Below are 25,821 nucleotides of genomic sequence, written 5' to 3'. Positions count from 1 at the left end.
TGCTGCTTCTGCAGTAGTTAAAAGTCTACTACCACTAATCATAGAAATCACTTAGAAATCATCTTAACTGCAGTCAACAATAAAATAGGCCAATCTCTTTAAACCAGTCTGTTAGACATTATTGCAAAATCATATTATGACTAATTCTGAATTTGCGCTTAAGTAATATTTTAAATATGTATGTATTCAATGCATTTTCAAAGTAGTTGTGTAAATTCCAGCAAAAGTGAAAATCTTCTGACATTTTAATGATTAATACTTCTTATAGGATGAGATTTTAATGGATTATAGTTCACTTTAACAGATGCAATATAGATTATCCAGAGTTCCAGATTATAGACTCATGAACGCACATAGTAATTATCAATTGTGATCATTTAAGAATGTACACAAATCACAATGCCAGAAATCATAGTATCTAAAAGCTACAGTAGCAACTATGTTAACCTCTCTTAAACACTTAACTGACCTTATTTACAGTGATCTTCCCTGAGTGAATGAACTTCAATAAGAAATTCCAGCATGAAAATTTAAATTAAATTTGATATAGCAATCCCATTTTATCACCTAAGAATTGGACCAAGATTATAGGGTCATATGTGGATTATCATACCAGAATGATTGTTTTGAATGACATTTTGATGCTATAACCATTTTGCTTTTATATCGTATGTATGACTTGTATTTAATTTCCTTCTGACTCTTCTGCGTTCTCTAACCTCCATCATTCATGCATACTTTTTCTGCATCCATAATCTGCATTCTGTGATAAATGTTGGTATTCTGTGAATTGGCAAAGCATTTGTTGCTTTTAAATTTTATTACTGCATGTCCTAAAATAGCAATAACATTTAGACTCACAGTGCTTTATAGCCCTCTTTAAGCAGTTTACAGAGTCAGATATTGGTTCCAACAATCTGGGTCCTAAATATGAAGAACAATGATAATAACTCCTTGTTTTCCAGGTTCTGTATAAAAGTTTATTAATAGAGGAGCTGAGTTTGTATAACAACTACTGTATATTTTGGGGGCATGACATCTCCTTCTACTTTGAGAAATGTCTGATCTGGCAGTGTATTTCCACTGGCAGAATGAGCAATGATAGAATTTTCACCTTCCTAGAAATCTGCTCTATATCATTAAATTTTCTGTAATATTTGGGAGCAACATTGGCATCTATGCTCCTTTTCATGAACATGAGTATTCTGAGAAATTCTACTCAGTTCTGTTCAGTAGATGCTGACTAATGTAATTAATTCCTGGATCCAATCCATTCAAAGCACTTTGGAGTGAGCGGGGAGGCAAGGAAGGAATTTTAGATACTGCAATAGCCTCCTAGCAGTTCTCTCCTTTTCTACTCTTGTTTTGTTGACTTAGGTTCCTTGTCTTCTTGGAGCCCTGCATTAGCTGTAATTAAGGCCAGGTGTTACTGTGAAATATTATTTTTAGCCCTTTGGGCAGTATAGTGTTTCTGCTTTCTACTATTTTCACTGTTACATGTACTGATTCAGATTCCTTGGCTATTCCCTCTACACTCAAGACATAGTCCCACGTAACCTTAAAACTGTTCCCATGTGGTGAAACAATGCTTCCACTTGTGGCTTTTGAACTGGCCTCAGAGATCATTTATTTCACATATTATTTAATTTTACTTGATTTAATCAATTATATATTTGTTAATGGGTTTTAGAGGGTCTGGTGTCCCATAAGAGTTAGAGTTGCCTAGGATTGACTAGGTTTGAATTTCTTGACTGTATAATCAAATTCTAGAGATATTCTATTATTTTTGCTTGATGCTTAGCTTTCCAGTGCAATATAAATAAATTTTATAAGTCAGAGAGCTTTTGCCATTTGGTCTCATAAAACTAAAAATCAAGCAAGACAAAATTTAGTAGAAGAAATTTCTAATGTTCATCACTTCAAAGTCTTTTGTAATAAATAATTTTACTTGATTCCTGTGAAGCTTAATATCTCAATTGATTTAATTAAACACATCCCATCACAACCCGAAGTTTATTAAAATAGTAAGCATTGTGTTTCAAGCAAAATACTCAAACAAGGGTGTCAAACTCATGGTCTGCAGGTCAAATGCGTCACGTACTGGCCCCACCCCACCCAGTTTAGCGATGGGGGGAAATCCTGATATGTCACTTGACGCCGTCATGATGCTGCGAGTTTGACACCCCTGCTCCAGACACTCAATTTATGTTGTTTTCCCATCCTCTTATTCAAAAATAATGAAAATGATTTCTCATATAAAATATGTATTTGTTAGAAGGGTAAAATTTGTAAAAAGCCCTATAGGATTTTTTACTTTTTTAAAAAAAATAGTCATACTAATTATGTATCCAATATTATATGTGAATATTGGACAAATAGATTAGTACACCATTGTTTTAAAAATACTGGTTCTCAGATATGTTGATAAAGATATAAACATATATATTCCAACTGAAGAGAATATATGCAATTCATGGTTGAATTCTGGTGTCCTTGAAACTTGTTTGAAGAAAACAAGAAGACCTCAATACATCTCCAACAACCAAAACCCAGACAAGCAGTGATTAAAACCAGACAAACAAGCAGAAAACAATATCCTAATGAAGGAATTAACAATGAGTGTTACCCACCAACACTGGCAAGACCAAGCTACTGTGTATAAACAGCATATCACACGCCCAACAGCACTGATGATGTTACCTAATTGGATAATGAAGCTCCCGCAAGCAAACAATTAAGCTAAGAAAGCATTAAGGTCTTCACATAGTCTTACTCTTTTCCTGTCTCTAATTGGTGCATCACATCTATGTTCTTTTCCTGAATAGAATTTGTTAGGGTTTTTTTTTCATTATACCATAACATTAATTGAAAATTATTCTACTTTACTGAAAATTTATTCTTGGGCTGAAATCAGAGGTTGTCTAAAATACCAAATTCCAACAACGTACATATTTGACTACCAGTATATACAGGTTTACCAATTTTAAATGATTGACGTTGAAACAAAAATAATTTAATATTTTAAAAAGACAGAATCATTAGAAAGTGCTGCTTGTTGCTAGTATTTAAAAAAATTCCCACTTATCCAAACTTACCTTTAAGCATGTATTGCTCCTTCTAAACTAAATACACAATCTACAATAGATAACAAGAAACAGTATGGGAAAAGGTTTATCTTCTAAATGAATGAATCTTAAGAAAATTTTAAAAATCATTCCAGTTACAAACTGAGTGTCTTTCTTTCAGGAAGAAACAGTTCAACTGAGGTATTTGTCAAAGTTTCACATTGTCTTCTAAGAACTTTAAATGACGAGCCTTCATACTATAAGACGTGTACTTTTCTCCCATGAGCTTCCGCAAACATAGCTAAAGGAGGGAAAAAACATTGTAATTCAAACATGAATAGTACATTTAAGCAGAGATTATATGCAAAACTGATCACTATTAAATCCACAGATAACTAGTGCACGTATTTGGGAAATTGCACAATTAAGAATTCATAAAACACTGAATTTTGTGGCAACACAAAGATGGTAATAGAAAATATTAAGACACGTTAATGGAGAATATGTGCAGCTAGAGCTGAAATGTTGGTATCTTGGTATTCAATAAGTTTACAAACATTTTGCTGCCAAATTAAATAATATCAGTGCTTTGGCACAAGGGAATTGGATTTGTGGCGTTTGTACCCAGCCCTACCTACCTTGATCCAGGGATGGGATTCAATCGGCATTATTACTGGTTCGGTTTTTGTGTTTTGTGCATGTGTATACTACACGCGCGCGCATGTACTACACCATTAGCTGAGCCACCAGGACAGCTGATAAGCACTGCATGCAGGTGCGCAGCGTTTCAAAAAGCACTTTTTAACTGCTTTTTCAAGCTCAGCTGTGCCGTGCAAAGCAGCTGAGGTTGAAAAACAGGAAATAAAGGTCAGGTAAGAACCCGGGCAGGCAGGTGGACCAAACAGCAGCAGACACAGAACCGGTTCTGTGTCTTCTGCTCTTCAAAGTTACCGGTTCTATAGAGCCATCCAGAACCGGTAGCATCCCACCCCTGCATTGATCTAATTTGGTTGGCTGTATTGTTTCATCTTAGATTGTTCCTGCCTATCTTGCTGGAATAGTTTGTGGATTGGGTTTATTTCTGGGCATCTGTTATTTCTGATCTATCAGAATTCTAGAATTCTTTTACATTCTTGGATTTTGTATTAAATAATTAGTTTTATATTTGTTCTGTCAAAAAAACATACCTCTTTTTTCTGTTCATCCTCTTCCTCCATTGCATCATAAACTTTTTCTAGCAGCTTTACTCCAATTCCTTGAACTACATCTGCTCTTAAAATCTCAACCAATCTTCTAATATTCTGAGGACCAGACTTGACATCTAATAAAATAATAAAATACATTGTTTTTTTTAATTTTAATTCTGGCATCTATAATTTGAGAGATCAAGTGTAACATTTTAATTTTAATTCAGATCAATATTCTGGAGATTCTCAGATTTTATTTAGCATTCTATTCCAAATAATCAGAATCGGTACTTATACCATTTCTGTAGATAGAATAGGTTAAATGGAACCTTTAAAAGGGGAGTTGCTTTTCTTCTTAATAAATTTTTTTGTTGGTAATGCTAGAGCAGAAAATCTAATTTGAATATCACAAGTATCAAGCATAACATACAGACCTGAAGGAAGCTCTTGAAACTGAAATTCATCAGGTTCTTCAGCTGCTTTCCCATGTAAGATCAGTGTATCCCTATATTTTCTATTTAGCCTGAACTGTGACTCAGGTGTTGGCATTGCAAATTGTGAATAATTTTCAATATTATCCATTTTTAGTGTTTGCGTCATCAACTGTAGCAAGTCATTCATTTCATTACTTTTTCTGCAAAACAAGAAAATACTTCAGCATACTCACAAGTCATACACAATTCGAGAATTTTAATGGTGAACTATCTAAACTTAGTATAGTACACAGAATTGTGTAAGGTATGGTTTAGGCCTTATTTTCCAAAAGGTTTTTTATCATGTTTCTCTTCCTGCTTCAGAACGAGGAATGGGTTGGAGATAAACCAAGACCGAGCAAGACAAAAATAAAAGATTTCAACAAAACCATATTAGTAGTCCTCAACTTACAACTTACAACTGGGCCTGGAATTTCATACAACATTGTGGCCATAGGTTGAAGCTCCATGTGACAGGACTCAATTTTACAATGTTTTATGACAGTCATAAAACGAATTACATAGCCATTAAGTAAACCCAGCTAGAATTCAGAAAAAATGTTACAAATCATGGTTATGTGGCTGAAAGATGCCACAACCTATTGTAAATGAGAGCCTATTGCCAAGCACTTGAACGGCAATCACATGATCAACAGGACACGGCAGTCATAACTCCAAGGATGGATCATAAGGAGCATTTTTTAAAGACTATCATAACAGAATGGTTATTAAACAACCAATGCTAAGTTGAGGATTACTTCTAGTTTTGTGGCATGAGAGCAATAGACTGTTACTGTAAAGTAGAGAGGGAAAATACACTCCCATACATGCAGATGGCACATGAACTATACAGGTTACAGGTGACAATCAACTTACAACAGTTCATTTAGTGACTGGAGTTAAAACATCAGTGAAAAATGTGACTTTTTTCACATGACCGATACAGCATTCTCATGGTCACGTGATTTATATTCGGATGTTTGACAAATGACTCGTATTTATGACGGTTGTAATGTCTCGGAGTCATGTGATCACCTTTTGTGACCTTCTGTCAAGCAAAGTCAATTGGGAAACTAACAACTGCAGCGATTCACTTAACCACTGTGGCAAGAAAAGTCGTAAAATGGAGCAAAATTCACCAAATTTCTCACTTAACAACATAAATTTTGGGCTCAATTGTGGTTGTAAATTGAGGACTACCGGTACCTGTACTGCACTGGGTTTAGGAATATTTGTCTGTTGGCTGGATCAAAGAGACTGTTAATGCAGAAAACTACAAATTTCCAAATTCTTTTCATAAAACTTTACAAATAGAAGAGGGGATGCTTCCAGGGCTGGGCTACTGGGGGTTTGCAGGGGTTCGGGAAAGCCCCTACCTAAGATTCTGTGCAGTTTGGAGAACCCCCAAATCCCACTCATGGCTGGGCCCCGCTCACCCCCTCCCAGGAGTCCCCATACAGCCCATTTTGGATGCAGGTAAGTACAGGGTGCACGCCAGAGGTGGTATTCAGCAGGTTCTGACCAGTTCTGGAGAATCGGTAGCGGAAATTTTGAGTAGTTCAGAGAACTGGCAAATACCACCTCTGACTGGCTCTGCCCCCATCTATTCTCTGCCTCCTGAGCTGGGTCTTTTGTTGCCCTGCACAGGAGAACGGAGCTGGAAAGCAGGTTAGTGGAGTGGGGAGGGAATGGGGATTTTACAGTATCCTTCCCGTGCCACGCCCACCAAGCCACACCTACAGAACCAGTAGTAAAAAAAATTTGAATCCCACCACTGGTGCACGCAGAGGCTCATGGAGGGCAAAACTTCCCAGAGGTTTCGGGAAGTCTGGAAAGGGACTAGTTTCTGGTTTCCAGAAAGCCTCTGGAGCCCAGGGAGGCCGTTTTCACCCTCCCGGAGGCTCGAAGAAAGCCCCCAGAGCACAGGGAGGGCAAAAACACCCCCTCCCCGGGTTCAGGAGGCCAACTAGGCTATGCCCACCCAGCAACCAGGCAGAGAACCCTTTGCTAAAATTTTTGAAGCTTCTGGAAGCTTCAAGTTTTAATTAAGATAATATGGAAAAGATGTAGAAGATTCTGATTCTTAACAAAACTATCTATAAAAATACTGTGAATTTTCACAGTAATTTTAAAGAAAGCTACACAGAAAACTCCTTGACACAGTTCTTCCAGCATTTTTATAAGTGGGAATAGTGAATTATCATTTCCCAGTTTTATTTTTTTCTGTGCTGCTTTCAACCCAGTTATTTTTAGGTTGAACTTTCCTTTTAAAAGGAGATCTTATAATAGTTAATACTGAGGAGGTCTTTATAACATAGTACAGTACTTCCTAAACTTGGCTATTGATGATTTTTTTATTGGGCCTTTGACTAGGAACATAACTATATCACATGTGTATACAGATACACAAATGCACTCAGTGACTGGCTATGGCTTAATATCCACAAGGGACTTATCATACAATACACTAATGGTTTACAAACAGCAATAGTTTTATTTATATAATAAACAAACTATATATGTGATTAACATGCGTAAACCACACATAACCATAGACAGAAAACACCTACTTTTCTTTATAATCTCCATCTGATTTTTCTGTAGAGCTTGTAGAAGAGCTCAGTTCATCCTCAGTGCAACAACCAGTTAAGCTTTTCTTCTGTTGAGGACAATTTTTCAAGTACAAGAAAACAGAGAGAACCATTATAGGAATAATTCAATAGAAAATTCTTTCTTACTTCTCAGTGAAAGAGCAATGTGAATTTAGCTTCATTTACGTTTCTAATGAAATACTTTTGTGAGGATAGTACTTGAAAGCATAGCAGATTACAAGCTACTTTCAATGATGATAACGTTTCTATGGGCATCCTACAGGACATATCAGAATTGCCCTGGGAGGAATTCCTATATGATGAAGTCTTCAAAGTCTGTGCTGTGAGCTACTTCTGCAATATTCTTCTGCAAAAGGATGCTTTGACCAATGCAGAAGAATTAAGTTACTTATACATCCAAAGGACACGGATTGCAAGGCAGCCCTTAGAATAATAGCATCCCTGTGAGATGTGTTGGGCTGACAGAATCACCTAACCGGTTTTCATGCTTACTGAAGGCCTAGTACAATAAGTCAGAGTTTCCTATGAAGGAGACATATTTTGTATTTTTGCAAGCTACTTTGATCCACCAGAAAACTATGATCAGTGAAGATTTGTGATCCAGATTGGGCTATTGGAAATAGATTGTATGAGGCTCTGAAATCTGTTCTACGTATGCCTTTGATGACTCGTCTAATATTTCTTTTATGACTTGTTTAGTATTTCTGGTATGCCATTCCTCTTCTCTTTGGATAAAAGGTAGGAGATAGCTCTTTCTGCCCCTGTGGAAAACCAAATTTATTTTAATATATTAGTGATGATCTGAGGTGGAACAGAGGCGGTGATGCTAGCGCAGGGGACCGGCTGCAAATATAGATGAAGCTTCGCTCACTTGCTTACAATTCTAAGCTCTGTCTCCAAACTTAGTGGGAGGGAAATCTGCCCGGCCTCTGCTGTAAAAATGGCAGATTCCCCAAAATAATTGTTTCTCTTTAGAATAATCTAAAGCAGTAGAAATCTTAAAGGTAATAATTTAAGTAGTAGAATTTCCATATATTGATGGCAGACACATCTCTTTTTTAATATTCTACAATGTTGTAAATTGTTACTATACTTAATATATGACAACTACTTACCTTATCAGTGCTGGATTCTGAAGTAAACTGAGCAATCTGAATAAAACTATCTTCCTTTGGAAGTTTTGTTTCTGATGATGTATCATAAGACATTTGTCTTATAGAAGGCCCTGAAAAGGACCAAGGGATAATATGTATAGTTTAGTCTTATTTTACTTCATATATGCACTATCATGACAGCAGGATTAAATGCCTGATAAACTAAAATAGACCTTTCTTCTTTCAGTTTAACATTCAGTCATGTACAAGATTTTGGTCCTGTCTTTCCCCTAGGAATTCAAAGCTGTATACAATCCTTTCTTTTCCTCCTACAGCAACTCTGAGGTAGGTTGGACTGAAAAAAATGACTATCTCAGTGTCACTTATTGAGTTTCCGTGGCTGGAAGAGGATTTGAATTTGGGTTCCCTCCATGATATTTTAATCATTACATCAATCCCTCAATCCTCTCTACCCTATTGTTGATACTTTTCCAAGTATAATGAAGGGGAAGTTTAGTTTCCAATTCCTGTAGTAGTTGATGCGATCTAGTAGTTGATGTGATCTTTGTGGCTAGTCACAAAGTATGCATTTCCCAGAAAGCAAATTGATAAAAGTGAAAAGGAAGGGAATTTGTCAAAAACCTCAGTACCAAAAACAACAGATCCAACACACCAACTCATTGTTCAAAGACATGCCTATTTCCAGTCAGCAGATTATGAAGGCTAGTACAGTAAGTTAAGTAGCCTGGAAACTAAAAATAGAGTTGAGGCCTTATGACCCTCTCACTATTATAATACAACTTTACAGAGGGCAAATTGATGAAGCCCACAAAGAGGGAAAATACTGCACAAACATGAAACTAATGAATTTACACAAAAACATCCACATTCAAGAAAAACAGCAGAAATAAGAGATTGTCCATCATTTCCCATATTCTCCATACGATAAGATATTCCCTGCCACATTTTTAGACTCAATGATGCTCCTTCCTCCTTCTCCTGGTACCTCTTTTCTCTGAGCAGCTGTGAATCTTTTTAAAACATTGGTTGTAACTATCCAATGTTTTTATTTTCCAAGACTTCAGCATGCCAGATCCCCATTTAAGTTTTCAGTTAAATTAAGCCATCTTAAGAATGACTTCAGGACACAGAAAGAGACCAAGAGGTGCCAAGAAATGTATTTGTGGGAATAATTTTTGCTGTTACACTAAGGCCCCTTTGAAAGAATTATTTTACTGAAGATTTGTCAGAGATAAGGTGTGTGTATCTATGTGAAAATAAGAAAGTAAAATGTAAAAGAGAAGGAGGCAAAGAAAACTTAACACCAAATAAACAATCAAGCAATAAACAAAAGCCTAATCAAGGAACTGCCAAGGAAAAAACAAAAACCTAACCAATCCTGACAAGTTATTATATAAAAACAGAGAGCAAACCCCATTCTCTTCTAGCACTGAAAATATTATCAAGCCAACAACCAAGCTCAAAAAGCTCCAAGGACTTCACAGCAAAGAAAACTATTACCAGAAGAAAGCATGTCCTCTTGGGATTGCTTTAATCTTCTCCTTTCTCGGGCTGATAATGGCCGATCCTTTGAAAGGAGAAAAGTAAAAAAAAAAAAAAAAGTAAACTTATTGATGTATATGGCACTGATACATCCTTAATAAAAGAAATTCAAGTTTTACAACTAAATGATAGGTCATTAGACATTTCTTTGTATTTATTCTATAAAACATTATGGGAAAGAACTACACTGCTCTATTACTTTATAATCCCATTTTACATAGTTCTACACAGTTCTGGCAATATGATACCAGATTGGCATATAAAATTAGAATATTCAAATTGAGTAATTTCTTTTAAAAAGGACACGTACATAAAGTTATTTGGCACAAACCTTGGAATGTTCTACTTCAAAGCTTTTTGACTTTTTCAGAACATTTGCAGCACGCTGATGGTCTATGTTACCTCCTTTCATCTTTACATCAGGAAAAGCGGGCAGTTGTCGAGGACCAAGTGCTGCAATCTTAACAGGAGAAATAGCACCTTTATAAAAGGTTTCTCCCCAAAAAACAGGTACAGTATTCACTCAAGAATGCATGAAAGAACTCCAGAGGGGCAGGTCTAGCGATTGTGCTGGTACGCATTCAACATGACCAATACAGAATGTTTCCAGTAATATTTCAGTAACATCTGGAGCACCACAGATTATCCAGCCATGGATGAAGTTAATTCCCAACTTATTAATATTCAAATAGCACTTCCATTTCATTTTTCACACAGATAAAATAGAGTATCCTACATCCCAGACAACACATTAGATCTTTATCATTCCAGAAAAGGCAGATGTTCTGCCACTTAGTTCTTTACAACATATGCTACAAACTAACACCAATTTTTATACTGAAATGTGCTAACCTATAAAATAAAGGTTTTTTTAACTGAACTTTAAATTGAATATACCTGGTTAACATAAACATCTATAGAAACTAATGGCAGGGGGTGGTGTGTTTTTTTTAGTTTTAAAAGATTTAAACAATTGTTCTAGTAACTTGGATGCCTCAGAAGCTAAAAATGCTGGTGGTCAAAACTGTTATTGTAACTATAAATATTGCCACTAAGTTGCCAACTGGTCCAAAGTCAATATCCCTGCTTTCACCCAATTTTTAAAAAAATCACTATCTTTTTTCCAATTTTTAATGTTTAGCATGGGAAAAAGTATCGAATCTGTTTTTATTGAACATTCCTTTCCACAGCTTTCTAACCAATATAATTGTTTCCAGAGATATTAGTGTTCTACTGAATTTAGTTCCTAATACTGTCCTAATCTTTACCTTGTCTGAGCAGATCTCAGACTGCTCCTGCTTCTTATGGCGTCGCTGTCGTGACAAGGAAGGCTCTTGAACCGATCCTTGAGGTCGAAAACAAGGAGTGCTTATAGGCAGAATGGGATCTTTAGCTTCTCCTGAGTTTTCACAGGAGGCTTCATTCTATGAATATATATGTACACACGCTTTACAATGCTTCAATTTATGCTGTCCAGAATCAAGCATGTACACTTAGTTCAAAAGTGTTAATAGAAAGCCAAAATTATTTTTATTTTAATCAAAATTAAATTCACTTAAGTATTTGAAGAAAATCCTGTCATCGTACTTTAAAATAAATCATTGGCATAATAATATTTGTGTTGCAGACCACAAAATTCAAATACTTACCAAAATTTCTCTAGGATCAATCGGTACTAGCAGTTTCTCAGTAGAGTCCAGACTCTGGAAAGAGAGTTTGCTGTATTTTCATGAATAGCCACTATTATAACATTAAATAGAATGTGATATAAGCATTAGGAAACTGAAAGAGCAACATCTCCATTATTGAAGGGAGTAAAAGAACTATTAGCTGGGCACTAAACACAATAGCTGGATGCTGAAACTAATACTGTATCATTTACCTAAGGCTAAACTAGTAAGTAGAAAAATGACAAACTACCCTAGAAGATGACAATGATAAAACTTTTTTGAAATATTGCAAGGAAAACTACTGTATGTAGATATCCTATATGGTATGTTCTGATTTAACTTACTTCTGATTAATTCCAGCAAATCTTCCAAGATCTGGAAGGGTGATTTTAGGAAAAATAGGAGAGGAAAGAGTATTATGTACTGTATATTTGTTGCCTTTCATTATTTATGAAAATTATCAAGGTGGGACAAACATCTAGGTTTATTTGTTTAAGTTCAGTTTGCCTATTTTAGGAAAATTGTGCAAAGGTCCTTATCAACCTCAATAGTTCTAAGCCCCAAAATCTGATCACAAAAGGTTCAGAGATATATAGATCTGAATTGCATTGAAATAAGTGCATATGTATTCATTTAATGGCCCTCTAAACGTAAATAAATACTGAGGCACAATTGTTCTACCTAGAAAAACAGCTATCACTTTCTCAAAAAATGATATCTGATAGAAATTAAAATGAAATTAAATGCTGAAGTTGCTCCGTCTGCTAGGGAAAATACGCCCGGTATTCCTTAGTAGCCTCTTAAAACCCGTAGTGGGATCGACCCTGAGGCCACCACCTCGTGAACCCCCAGACCCCATGGCCCTAGGGGGCCAAACCCATTATGAGGTGCAGCAAATCCTCGATTCGAGGTGGCACTGAAGACAACTCCAATATTTAATCAAGAGGAAGGGCTACCCCTTATCAGAGGCATCTTGGGTAAAGAGTAGGACTGTCCAAGTCAATTGCCTGATGACGAGCTTCCATGCAGAAAACCCAACCTAAACTTGGTAACCCTAAGTTCTATACCTGCAATAAATTTGTTTTCTTTTTGTGTTGTACAGGTCACCTTCAAGAAGTGAGGGGAGCTGAATGCCAACTAAATAATAATAATACTCCTCCCTTGGTCTTTTAGTTGCCAGCAAAAAGGGAGTGGGGGGAAGCAGTGAATTCTTCATATGCTTCAGATAATCGCCTTGGCAGCCCAAAGTTGTCAGCATGCAAAAATATTACTGGAGAGCATGATTGATGACTCTTGGCTATGGATGTGTCCCACTGGAGAATATACATCCAGTGGGTGGGAGGAAGACCACGGTCAAGGGGGAAATGATGTATTTTAGTGTCGGCTCCACTACCTAAGGCCAACATGGCCATTTCTAATAAAACAATTTTTTTTAACTCTGAGAGATGGGGCTAGAGATATGATTTGAATGGGGGTAGATTTGTTGGAGCTCTGACAGACAGTATAGAGAATTCAAGACAAAATATCTGGCTTTTCAGCAAAGTCTGAGATTAAGTAGGAAAAGAATCTAATTGGAAGAGATGCTAAGGAAGAGGTGAATGCACAATTTGTAAGTTAATAATAATTAGCTACCTTAATAATTCTCAAGTCCTTAGTTCAATTATTAAGTTTCTATTACTCTTAGACTGGGAATCTAACTGTAAGTTACCCATACACAAACCATAACAATAAAGCAACATTTGCCTATCCCAGGTCTTTAGAAAGGACTTGCTTGGAGGATAAAAATGCCAAATCCAGTGTAAACATCTGGCTGACTGAATAATAAAACATAGCATATTTATGCTGCCCACATAGTTATATAACAATAAATTTCTAAAACATATAAACCCCAATCAATGGACACAATTAACAAGCATTAAGCAATATTACTATATTAACAATGAACCATAAAAAATCCAAGACTAGCAAAGCACCAATATGTCTGATGCTCTATCTCCCTCAAACACGTTTGTACTGTGGAAGAAATCTGCACTGAAAATGATCTGTTCCAACAGAGCAAAACCAACTAATAGCACAGGATAAACTTATGTCCAGAATCAGGTCATGTCACAAACTTAGCACTAGGAGTTACTGAAACAGCAGAAACCAGCATTTCAGAGTTCAATCACATTTTCAACAGATTTGCAGGTAGTCCTTGACTTACGACCACAATGGAGCCCAAAATTTCTGTTGCTAAGCAAGACAGTTAAGTGAGTTTTACCCTACTTTGTTTCTTGCCACAGTTAAGTGAATCATTGCAGTTGTTAAGTTAGTAACATGGTTGTTAAGTGAATCTGGCTTCCCCATTGACTTTGCTTGCCAGAAGGTCGCAAAAGATGATCACATGACCCCGGGACACTGCAATATATGCTAGTTACCAAGCACCCAAATTCTGATCACATGAGCATGGAATGCTGCAACATTCATAAGTGTGAAAAACAGTCATAAGTCACTTTTTCCAGGGCCATTGTAATTCTGAATATAAAGAAATGATTGTAAGTCAAGGACTGCCTGTACATCTTCTAATATCATATTCACATACACACGTACATACGTGAAACAGTAAATAATTACTTTATTGCTTACACATGGAATCTTTGAAGTGGGTTGCAGAAGGTTTGTAGTGTCATCACCATTATCTGTCTCCTTAGCATCTACACCTCCAGTTTTTGGGCAAGTCTTTGTCACTTTCAGTAAACTTTCTTCCTTTAATTCTGGGCTATTTTTTGCTTTTTCAGGCTCTGCTTCACTGGGAACATGTATATTTTCAGATTCTTTGTGTTCTGCTAACTGTTTGTTTGCAGAGTTTCTTTTTTCCAGTGGAACAATAAGTATATTAACTTTGTTCATTGTTGTCAAAGAGACATCTAAGCTATTCAAACCATTTTTGCTGGTTTTTTCAGGTTCAGATGCTAGTTTCTTTGAAGAAGAAACATCAAATGTTTTATTATTGATTAAACATTTATCTTCATTCTGTAATATTAAGAAGTACAATTAAGTCACCAATTCTATTAAGCTAGGTTATTTTAAACATAAGTATAACATTACAGTAATCTGTTTTGATCTGACTTGATCCAGTTATGAAATTTTACATGGAATGGACTGAGGACTGGGGAAAGATATGGCATGTTTTACTAGAATGGTATAATGCAGGAGAGGCTTAGCCAACAACAAAAGACCTCTTAGTCATATGGGAGGTGCACAAATGACAGAAAAGGTCAGTCATATAGAAGCCAGGCTGTTGGTCTATTAGTCTGCTTGATATTTTTTGCAATGGCCTTAGTTGGTCCGGAAGTTGGTTTGCTGTCCTTATTTACAAGATATTTTGAAGGCTATGTAAGTCCAAGACATACGAAGGTCCAATATCTTCAACCTATGTTGGTTCAAGTCCTTCAGTCAAATAACTGACCAAACATGCAAAAGCTGGGAGATGGTATTCCAACTAAACTTATAAGATTATGTTGTTATTAATAATAAATATTAATTAGTATTAATACTGTATTAATAATGCTGAATTAATAATATGAATACTTAATACGGTAAGTATTATTAATATATAATAATATAATTAATAAATAATAATAATCAAGAGCCTCGGTGACAAAGTGGTTAGAGTGCAGTACTACAAGCTACTTCTGCTGCAGCCAGAAGTAGTTGGCAGAACGAATCTCACCAGGCTCAAGATTGGCTCAGCCTTCCATCCTTCCGAGCTGGATAAAATGAGGACCCAGATTGTTGGGGGTAATATGTGATTCTGTAAACCGCTTAGAGAGGGCTGTAAAGCACTATAAAGCAGTATATAAGTCTAAGTGCTATTGCTATTACTGTAACAATGTGTTGTGATAGGGCAGGTATGGGAACTTAAGGCAAGAAGGATAGATTGGAATCACTTATTTATTCCAACTCTCTCCCTGTGTTACCAAGGGCTCACTAAGAGGTCTGATTGTCATGAAGCTGCACCAGTAGTCCATCTTTTTTGTTCATCTTACTTCCCTATTCCCATCTTCCACAGCATTAGCTACAGTTATTATATGACCACTATTAAAAACTATTGCACCACCTGTTATTGTTTAAATTTTTTGAAAACCAATTCTTTATATAACTTAATATTTACATCAAGGAGTTTTCCATAAAGGAAATCATCAGATACCATTCCGGCTGCAAGTAAGATATTGTAACATGCACTGTAAAAAAAAAAAAGCTGTTCTATCGTCTACTCATGCAGGGTTCTCCAAGAGTTAGTTTTACTATTCTAGAGTAGACCTGTGCAAGAGATTCACTTCACTTTTGACTGGCATGTCAGGGCCTGAACTCTGAACAGTGAATAGCACATAGAAAAAGAACAAGGTGGGAACGGAGCAAAATTTAAATTTATTTTAAACAGAAGCAGTTAATTCATTAGTCTCCATGGTTTTCAGAATTTTATTCTGTGACATGTAAATTAAAACTCAGTGTATTTTCATAGGTTTGGTGATACCTAACATTTTAGGGCAAGGGTGTCAAACTGGCGGCCCACAGGATGGATGCGTCACATGCAGGCCACACCCACCCCGACTCCACAAAGGCAAAAAACGTTGATACATCGCGATATGTCATGTGACACGATCGAGTTTGCCATCCGTGCTTTAGGGCAACCGACTGTGCACCTCCAATTGAACAGAATTTAAATGGGTATCATTATGAGAAAACAAACAGATGGAAGGATTAAGAATTGATATTCTTTCTCCTTAATTTGAAACAAAATTTGTATTTCATCAAACTTGACCATGGGCTTTTTTTTCTGCCCCACCCATTCTGGCTACAGAGCTAAAATAATAACTTGCCCCATTGGACTTCTTCGAAAGTTCATTTGGCTGCTTCTGAGATTCTGTACTTTCTTTCTTTAATTCAGTTTTCTCTGAAGATCCCCGAGGTTTGCTTTCAGACACTTTCTTATGATTTTTAGATGTTTTTCTTTAAAGAAAAAAGCAAGAAGATATGTTATCAGATTTACAAAATATGGACATTTTTCAATACTTTTTGCCAAAACATAGTTTTCTCATATCTCTATGTATAGGTTTACTTTTTTCTGAAGTACTGCAGGTGTAGCAATATGGATATTATTTTAGATACAAAACTGCTTCTCAAGTCATAAACATTTGTAAATATGGTTTAATTATTCACTTTTAAGAATGTGTCCTATGAACGATGTCCAACATACGAGATAAATAAATAGATGAGCCAATAGAGAATAAATGATTGCCAAAAACGTTATGGCCCCAATCACTATCATTGTTCTCATTTTCCCTGTAGCCCTTGGATTTATCTTTTGTACTGCTATAGAGGTTTACCCTATACTGCACCAAACTCAAGGGACAGTCAATGAAGATTAACCTTTCAATTTCCTTTCATAGATAAACCTTCTTACAATATTTAGTTGCTTGAAAACTTTTAATAAAATTCTGAGATACGAAAATATTCTTCAATTTTGAAAATAAGTTTAATGTCAACTCATAAAATATTTCTCTGGTCTTTTTAGAGTTGCCAACAGAAAGGGAGGGGGGAGCAGTGCAGAAGCTTGCAAACCGAAACCGCATTCCATAAATGTTTTCAAAGATTGTAACTAGGTGACTGACGTTTCTGCCGTGCAAAATTCTAACTGGATTGATGATTCTTGGCTATGAATTGGAGAATATGAATTATGATACACCCAGGGTGTGGGGGAAAACCTGGGTAAAGGGTGACAATGAATTATGTGCCTCAGAGTCGCCTATACCCAGGCAGTGCTGGACAGTTTAACTCACAATAAATCCTTAACTTTTGGAGGTTTGGCTCGAGACTCATGATTTAAATGGGGGTTACTGCCAGAATCTTGACAGCTAGCTGACTCTGAGGCACATAATTCATTGTCACCCTTGACCCTGGTTTTCCGCCATCCCCTGGGTGTATCATAATTCATATTCTCCAATGGAACACATTCATAGCCAAGAGTCATCAATCATGCTCTCTAGTTAGAATTTTGCGCGGCAGAAACGTCACTCACCTAGTTACAATCTTTGAAAACATTTATGGAATGCAGTTACAGTTTGCAAGCTGCTGCACTGCTCCCCCCTCCCTATCTGTTGGCAACTCTAAAGACCATAGAAATATTTTATGAATTGACATTTAGTTGCTGTAGATCTTTGCATAACAAACAATTGAGGCACAACACAACATGAAGTAAAAAAGCAGTGTTTGAAATAATTATGAGACGTGTTATAGAATCAGACTGGTACTGAAGATATTATACAGCCCCTGAAATAAATCCAATTTTCTTAGACCTTACACTATCACTCACTGCAATACTGCCTTTTGTTAGAGCTAGTTTTAGTACTGATCCAGTTGACCTTTGAATTAAACTGAATTCTAAGAAAATAACGATCAACTGCTAGCCCAGACAAATTGTATATAAACACTGAGAGATTGAAAAGAGTTCCAAATAATATAGAAGATAGCATCTTCCCCAGTTACTATAGTTAACCTATGCCACTCAATTGCTATCAGCTAATATTTCAAACAGATAGGGATACACAACTGTTGCTTTGGCCATAAGCAAATCAGCAAGGAAGCAGGCTTTTGATTTCTCTGCATTTCTAATTCTTCAGAGGGATCCCAGCATCAGGACCTATAATACTGGACTGCTGCATACAGATGTGATCCAGTCTTCCAACAAGTCACTCCTATGCTCACTTTGGACTTTCATAAGCTTTTGCTATTCTCCAGCTTGCCTGGAATAGCCATCTGAATTGCCAAAAGTTCCATATGAGCAGGAATCAGGTTTGGTGACTACCAGGCTAATACAGAAGGAGCTTTGGTTTGGGCTATAACACGAAACTAAAGTTTACTAAGTGTTTCTTTATTCTGTCTCTTTCTCTCTCTCTCTCTGCATGTATAATAAAAATGGGCTGGGTTTCCAAGTCAGCTGTGTCTCAAGACTCCATTATCAAAGCCAATATATGAACTCCAGGATGGTGTAATACCAGTGATAACACTAAACACTTTGCTTCAAATTATTTTTTCATTTAAATATCTCTTACGCCTTTGTAGCTTCCAAAAACAGAGAGATTTGCTGCTTGATATACGGTTGCCTCAATATGCTTCTAACACTGGGTCTCTCCTCTGGCTTTTTACTAAGCATTGTTCTTATCAGTTCTTTCAACTGAGTGCTATAATCTTTTGGCATTGGTGGCAGCTGTTAAAAGAACACAGAAGAAAAAAAGAACACTTTTCATGGGCTTAAGGCATTTTCTTCATTAACATTTCCCCCTTTTACTATACATGTTAACCAAAGCTCTGGCAACACCTTTCTGAAAGAGGCTGAAAAATAGGGCTAGAACCTCTAACAGGCTATTGAAACTAATAATATCATCAAGAAATATTATCATTGTCTAGAACTTTTTAAGCATTTCATAAGAAACCCAGTGGGTAATGGATAACGGATTGCCATTCTGCTAAAGCCTTGGAAGAAATATTCCCAGTGTGAAATTGACTTGTTCTCGAGGTACACTCAATTTTCAAACAATTCAATAGCACTCAATGTTTTCTGCTCCTATCACATGCACGTAAGACTACTGTTATTTTTCTCCTGCTGAATGGCTGCTCCTACTTTGCTTCTTTCTCTCTTTTCTAGACTACAGTACATCACAAATGTAAGGGAACAGTCCCATTTCAAATGACATGTCAACAACTGAAGCAGGAAGAGCATTCCATTTAAATGACATTCTTTAGATCACAATGCTGCCCATCTTCACTTGCTTATGAGATGCCTGGATGAATTGGATGGATGGACAGAAGTCAGCAGTAACCAGCCTCACAAAACAAACCAAGATGGTTGCTTCTATCAATTTTTCAATTGTTTTCCTACCTTTAACTGTTAAGGATATTATCCAACCTGAGTGTGGCAGGCAGAAATGTCTCAGCCACTCCTGACGTATATCTAATTAAACTGTATATCATTTCTGGATAGGGCCATTAACCGTCCAATGTATACATGTGAAAGAGGTAGAGTATAAAGTCTGTGTTGCCTCTCTCACTGCCTTTGAAAAGCATTTGGAAGCTTCAGCTGATACCGAATTTGGCTGTAGCATGGAGAATTAATGGTGTTGGTTATTCAATGCATAAAACACCTCTGCTTTACAAGCTGCATTGGCTTCCAGTTGCTTCAGGTTGCAATTCAAAATCCTGGCAGTTACTTTTAAGGCCTTTCATGTCTTGGGACTATTACTTTCAGGTAATAGCTTGGGACTTTCAGCTTGGGACTATTACTGTCTCTCCGAATTATCTCTACTCATCCCATCCAGTTTGGCAGGAACACTTGCTGGATCTAAACAACTAAGGAGTATCAACTGCCAAGAAGAGCCTTTTCTTCCATGGTGCCTACTCTGTGCAACATCATTCCTACTAAAATTAGATTGGCTTCAACCCTGTTGACTGTTCATAAGCCCTAAAAACAATTTTGTGCCCAGGCCTGGGGCCCCAGATGTATCATGGAGTTGTTCTCTTGGTTGTGGCTAATGCTTGGCTAAGTATTTTTATTTTTATACTGTGTCTTCTATGTATTGATTTTATTGTAAACTACCTGGAATATGTAAAGTAGGTGTCCATATAAATCGAATGAAAGATGAATAAAAACACATCATGATGGCATTTGAATGCTGCTTTCTTTTGTTAGCATAACACTAATAATGTTTTATGATGGTGCTGAATAACTGGTACTTACAACTGGTCCTTGAAGTTCCAGCCTTCCCAGCACACACAGGATCATGTAATTGTGATCTGGGCACCTGACCACCAGCTGCAGCATCCTGCAGTCATGTGATCATAATTTGCAACCTTCCCTGCCAGCTTCCCACAAGGAAAGTCAATGGGGAAGCCACCAGGGAAATTCACAAGTCTCTCCCTTCCTGCAACAACCATTCCCAGTCCTACCATGCTCACATTGCACCTCACTAACCCCTTGCACACCTCATTGATTTTGCCTGTTGGAAGTCAGCAAGAAGTTGTGAGGAGGTCCTTGTTTAAATACCCACAACTATCACTTAATGGAGAGTGCTAACAATGCTATTGCAAAGCAATGCAGTCACACAGTGTTGAGCTGTATTACCACGTGGCTTAATGATGGAAATTCCAGTCCCAATGACCATCATTAACCAAGGACTACCTGTATAAATTGCTAGGGAACCTGAGAGCAAATGTGGGAAAATGAATTTTCCTGAGATATTCTATATATCAGATTCTATACATTGCTATGTATGACGCTGCATTCATCATCCATGACATGTTTTATGCCAACACAAAGAAAGCAACATTTATCAAACTTACTCAACATTTGCTACCAATTGATTATTTGGGGAAATCCTTGCAATTCTTCATTTAAAAGGATAGCATTTCCCATATTTAACAGCAGGTATTTCAATATGACTTGCAGTGTCTTTATCCTCTATGTAGTTTTCTCAAGCACAAAATAACAAGTTGGAAATTCTCTATGTGAAGGAAGCCTAGTAAATATTAGATTAAAAATATACCTTTCCTTCAATAATTCGATAAACCAAGGAATTCATGTCTTTAGCATTAAAAGCATGCTTCAAGGTGGCCATTTCATATGCACAGCAACCCAAGGCCCAAACATCAGACTGTAAATGCAAACAAAGCACAACAATATACTTTTGAAAAGCCATCCGAATAAAAGCAAATGAAGTACACGTTGCCTACACAATCTATTTCACAGGTGCTCCATAAATCAAATACCTTAATATCTCCTCTTTTGTGGCAAATTGGAGATGACAATGCAGGTTTTGAAAATTCTGATGTAGTTCCAATTCCAATATATCAAATTGTCTATTTTTGTTTCCTCCAGATCAAGGGTCTCTCTATTCGAAACCAGGCCATTTGACTGGCAGGCTGGTGGCGTGCACACACTAGACCCACATGAGTGGCAGGCAGGCATGCATGTGTACACAGTTAAGCTGTGTGTGCATGTGCATGCACGTCAGCCCACCATTTGAGTAGCTTGGTTCCCCTGTTCCCCTCTTCAGCCAGGCTACCAAGCTACAAAGATTAGAGACCACTGCTCTAGATAACTACTTATAGATGGAACATTTTTAATATAATTCACTAGAATTATTCACTAGAATTATGAAAATAATGTAAACCTTATTCATATAATTATGATAAGACACGTTTGAAATAAATTGCAGGGACTAGAATAAGAAAAATATCAGGAAGGTGCATTAGAAATTATCAAATAGGACATACTTCAAATTGTTGCTTTCCAGACCTTTTGCCAGTCCTTCTTCCAGAATACCCCATCCCATTTACTCTATCCAGCAATTTTTTCTTTTCCTTTCAAAAGACAATTGACATTCTAGATTCACTATGCATATCAAATCTCCTTAGCAGTTTCTGTCTTTGGGAATGTCTTTGCTTTTTCCTTGTAAAGCTTTTCTTGTTCTGCTTTAAGTTTGTAGTTTCACCATAAACAGTATACTAGCTGCAAAAATCCAGAGAACCACAAGGGTAGCAAAGAAATTCAAATCATTTGCTCTTTGCTGCAAAATATTGGTTGTCTGATTGCTGGCAGCCCAGATAGGGCATGTTTAACTAGCAAGGCTTCATCTCAAGAATGTAGACTGGTTATCTGAAGACAAATACCTAAGAGATTAAGTTCATTTATATGATATACTTTACCTTGTAATTGTAAGGCTTGTTAGAGAACAACTCAGGGCTCATATAGTAAGGAGTGCCAATGAGAGTACTAGCCATATCATGCTGATTATCCAGCACTCTGGCGATTCCCAGATCTCCCACTTTGATAATATTAGAACGGGTCAGGAAAACATTTTGAGTTTTGAGATCTCTATGCAGAATGTGCTTCTCATGCAAATACTGAAAAATAAAATATTGGAATTCACAAATTACATATCAAGTTTAGTTTCCTGACTGCATGACAAAAAAACAATTATTTAATAAACTATAAGCTCCTTGCAGAGGGACAGGACTACATTAAATAAATCTGTCAAGCTGGGGAGCCACCAATCAGTTTTGTTGACTCTGTAGATATTAATAAGATGATCAAAATTACATCAAGAATATATTCATTATTTTCTATGCTCATTACAAATATCCATGGAAACTTGTAATAGGCCTCCTAGAACAGTTTAGAAAATGATAAAACAACTAAAATCAATCCATGTAAAGGGAGGTCAGGTACCTGCAGTGCCATAGCAATCTGAACAAGCCACTCCACCACTTGAGACTCAGGAAGAAGTTGTCCTTTCCGCTCTTTCAGTTTATGATATAAGTCCCCTCCTTCACAGAAGCCCATGACAATGTACAGCAAGCCATCATCTCCTTCCCAGGACTCTCTATAGGTGATTATGTTTGGATGCTTCAGCTGTGACAATAGCTGGGCTTCCTGCTCTGCTGCTTTTCTCTCGCGGCTTGAGGCATGTTTAAGGTTCAGCCTTTTGATAACATACTGCACAAACAGAAAGAAGGTTTAATCTTTTTTTAAAAAAAAAAAATATTACTGTAAATGAAAGAAATCTAAAGATCAACCATGTGGGGCTTTTTTGTACAAACACTATCACATGAGTTGTTCAAAACAAAAACTCTCCCAGCTGCAAAAGCAACGTGCATGGGAGAGGGAGAGAGGATGCAAAAAGCAAATAAACTTGGAATTTTATAAAAAGTGATGGCAAGGTAACCTGATAATAGAAGTGATATGTCAACCTTTGACAAAACTCTAACTGTAGCATTATCCACCAGGCAAAAAATTTTTTCAAGGAAAGCAAATAATTTTTGCAAATAGAAAATACAACACCTTAAATGTGACTCTAGGACCATAAATACAGTTAAATCTCCATTCAAGGAACGGGCTCTGTTAATACTGTATGTTAGCTAAAGGCATTTCTCACAGACATTTCTCACAGACATTTCTCTCTAGGGACCAATAGTTCCAAGAATATCTCCAAACTGCCAGTCTGATTCTTCAAAAGTACAAACTATATCCTAAATCCCAAAATGACATGTCTGCCGACGCACAGAACCTTCATTTAATTCACACTGTACTTAATTTAATAATTTAAATACTTGTTTAATATTTTTCCTGTACTAAATTTGGTATCCTTGTTTTTTAAAAAATACTTTAGAAATGTAAAATTGATAAGGGCACACTGAATGCGTATAATAAAGAATTGTTTCACTGTTGCCCTTTTTTTGTTTTAATATATTTGTTATTTGCTTTACAAGACCAGAAATCAATAAAATTTTAAAGATGTAAGTAAATTGTTTAATCATTTATCAAAATCTTGGAATCTCTATATCAAAAATTATGGACTGGTTTTCTTCTCCTTTAACACATATCAATTTAATATATTAGACACAAAATGAAAAAAAAATATCCTGATTAGTTTTTCAGATTATTTCAAGCTTTAATAAAATCTAATTTGGTTGTCATCTAAAGATACCTTTACTAATGTCCTGAATAAAAACTGCTCTTGCAAGAAAAATGTTATGGAATGAACAGAAAAAATATGGATTTTGAAAAGACTCTTAGGATAAATCCATTGAAGACTGAATGAGGACAGGAAGGGGGAGTATTGTAGCTGGAAAGCAGAATCAACCAACAAACCAAGTGGGGGGGAGGCATCCTTGATAGTAAATTTCAAAATGAGAAGGAGGAATAGAATAGAATAACAGAGGATGTCTTCTCTCTAGTCCAACCCATGCTCAGACAGGAAACCTTACATCACTTCAGACAAATGGTTGTCCAAAATCTTTTTAAAAATTTCCAGTGTTGGAGCATTCACAAGTTCTGGAGGCAAGTTGTTCCACTGATTAATTGTTCTGTCAGGAAATTTCTCCTTACTTCTAGATTGCTTCTCTCCTTGATTAGTTTCTTCTTGTCCTGCCCTCAGGTGCTTTGGAGCACAGCTTGACCTCCTCTTCTTTGTGGCAGCCCCTGAGATATTGGAACACTACTATCATGTCTCCCCTAGTCCTTCTGAATGAAATTAGACCAGACATACCCAGTTCCAGCAACCGTTCTTCATATGTTTTAGCCTCCAGTCTCCTAATCATCTCTGCATTCTTTCTAGGATCTCAACATCTTTTTTTTATAGGTGGCGGCCAAAATTGGATGCGGAACTCCAAGTGTGGAAAGGATGGTCGATCCTATTTTCACACGGAGCAACGCCTGTTGCTGTAGGACAGCCGCCACTTTGTGGCGCGGAGTTGTTTTTAAATTCCCCTTTGGTCGGAGAGCAAAAGCGACTCGCACGGGCCACCGTCCTCCATCTCCAACCCGCAAAGGCCTCCGGAGACAGCGAGGGAAGGAGGGACGGAGCGCGAAAAGGAGTCCCCGGGAAGCGTCGCGTCGTCCCCCCACTCCCCGCAACACGCCTCCCGGACCCTCCGGCGGAGTCCCCTCTCCCAACAACCCCCTTCTTCCCCAGCCCGCCTTACCTGTTTGCCGTCATGCCGGTGCCGCACCAGGCTCACTTCCCCGTAGCTGCCCTTCCCCACAACCCGCACGAAAGTGTACTCGCCCAGGGGCATCTTCACGCGACCCCACACTCAGGTAGCCCGATGAGACCCGGGAGCGGGGGGGTTCCGGCAGCCCCCATCCACTCCCTGCGAGGACGCGGCTCCCGATGCCATAGAGATCACCAAACCTCTGGGTGCCATAGAGAGCACTTCTTCCAGAACGTACAAAAGGAAAAAAAAAAAAGTCCTTCTATTTTCTATGGTAATATTACGTTGCTTAAGCGACCATCTTGGACACGGGCAAATTTATTTCCGCGCATGCGTTCAACCCTGTTATCCACTATTTTAACTGCTTGTCAGCCATTTTCGTTCTGGGCATTCTGGCCAGAGGATGCCGTTGAAATTGCTGGCATTTTATTTTATTTTTTTAAAAAACAAACTTTATTAAATATACAATTAAAATAACGAACAAACACATACACAACATAGAAAAAAAGTCGAAAATAAAAAAACAAATAAAAGTAAGCAATTCTGCTGTCAACAGTTTGTGGTTCCTTATTATCGTTATTGGTGTCATATTTACAAGTAAGTCTTAATGCGAATATGTAATTACTA

General features: G+C 37.1%; 1 protein-coding gene across 9 annotated transcripts; it reads right to left on the bottom strand.

The window, feature by feature from the left end:
• Nucleotides 1–957: 957 nt before the first annotated feature.
• Nucleotides 958–25,407, bottom strand: NEK4 (NIMA related kinase 4). Of its 9 annotated transcripts, none has more exons than XM_026724812.2 (16): nt 25,186–25,407; nt 22,931–23,197; nt 22,408–22,605; nt 21,246–21,353; nt 18,759–18,913; nt 16,527–16,656; nt 14,278–14,676; nt 11,644–11,697; nt 11,263–11,418; nt 10,326–10,454; nt 9,953–10,019; nt 8,453–8,562; nt 7,296–7,384; nt 4,687–4,886; nt 4,253–4,386; nt 958–3,366 (listed from the first exon to the last, which is right to left on the bottom strand). In XM_026724812.2, the coding sequence occupies exons 1-16, from the start codon at nt 25,276–25,278 to the stop codon at nt 3,274–3,276; spliced, it is 2,382 nt and encodes a 793-aa protein (XP_026580597.1). In that variant the 5' UTR covers nt 25,279–25,407; the 3' UTR covers nt 958–3,273. The 9 variants fall into 9 exon arrangements, with proteins under 9 accessions (XP_026580597.1, XP_026580601.1, XP_087780129.1 ...); XM_026724816.2 differs by having other exon boundaries at nt 14,290–14,676; XM_087924003.1 differs by lacking the exon at nt 25,186–25,407 and adding an exon at nt 24,750–24,939 and having other exon boundaries at nt 14,290–14,676.
• Nucleotides 25,408–25,821: the final 414 nt, after the last annotated feature.

Source organism: Pseudonaja textilis, chromosome 2, assembly GCF_049901715.1.
Source record: "Pseudonaja textilis isolate UNSWEBS1 chromosome 2, rPseTex1.2, whole genome shotgun sequence".
NCBI classification, from domain to species: domain Eukaryota; kingdom Metazoa; phylum Chordata; class Lepidosauria; order Squamata; family Elapidae; genus Pseudonaja; species Pseudonaja textilis.
The sequence above is the reverse complement of the archived record's forward strand: the minus strand, read 5'-3'. Positions and strand labels throughout refer to the sequence as shown.

Bases quoted from the DNA above. Each gene is read 5' to 3' on its own strand.
- NEK4 (XM_026724812.2), bottom strand. From the start codon at position 25,278: ATGCCCCTGGGCGAGTACACTTTCGTGCGGGTTGTGGGGAAGGGCAGC. The intron at 22,606-22,930 runs GTACCTGACCTC...TTTATTTTTCAG, and splicing joins AGATTGCTATGGCACTGCAG to TATTTGCATGAGAAGCACAT. The intron at 8,563-9,952 runs GTAATAGTTTTC...GGTCCTTTTCAG, and splicing joins AGAGGACATGCTTTCTTCTG to GGCCTTCTATAAGACAAATG.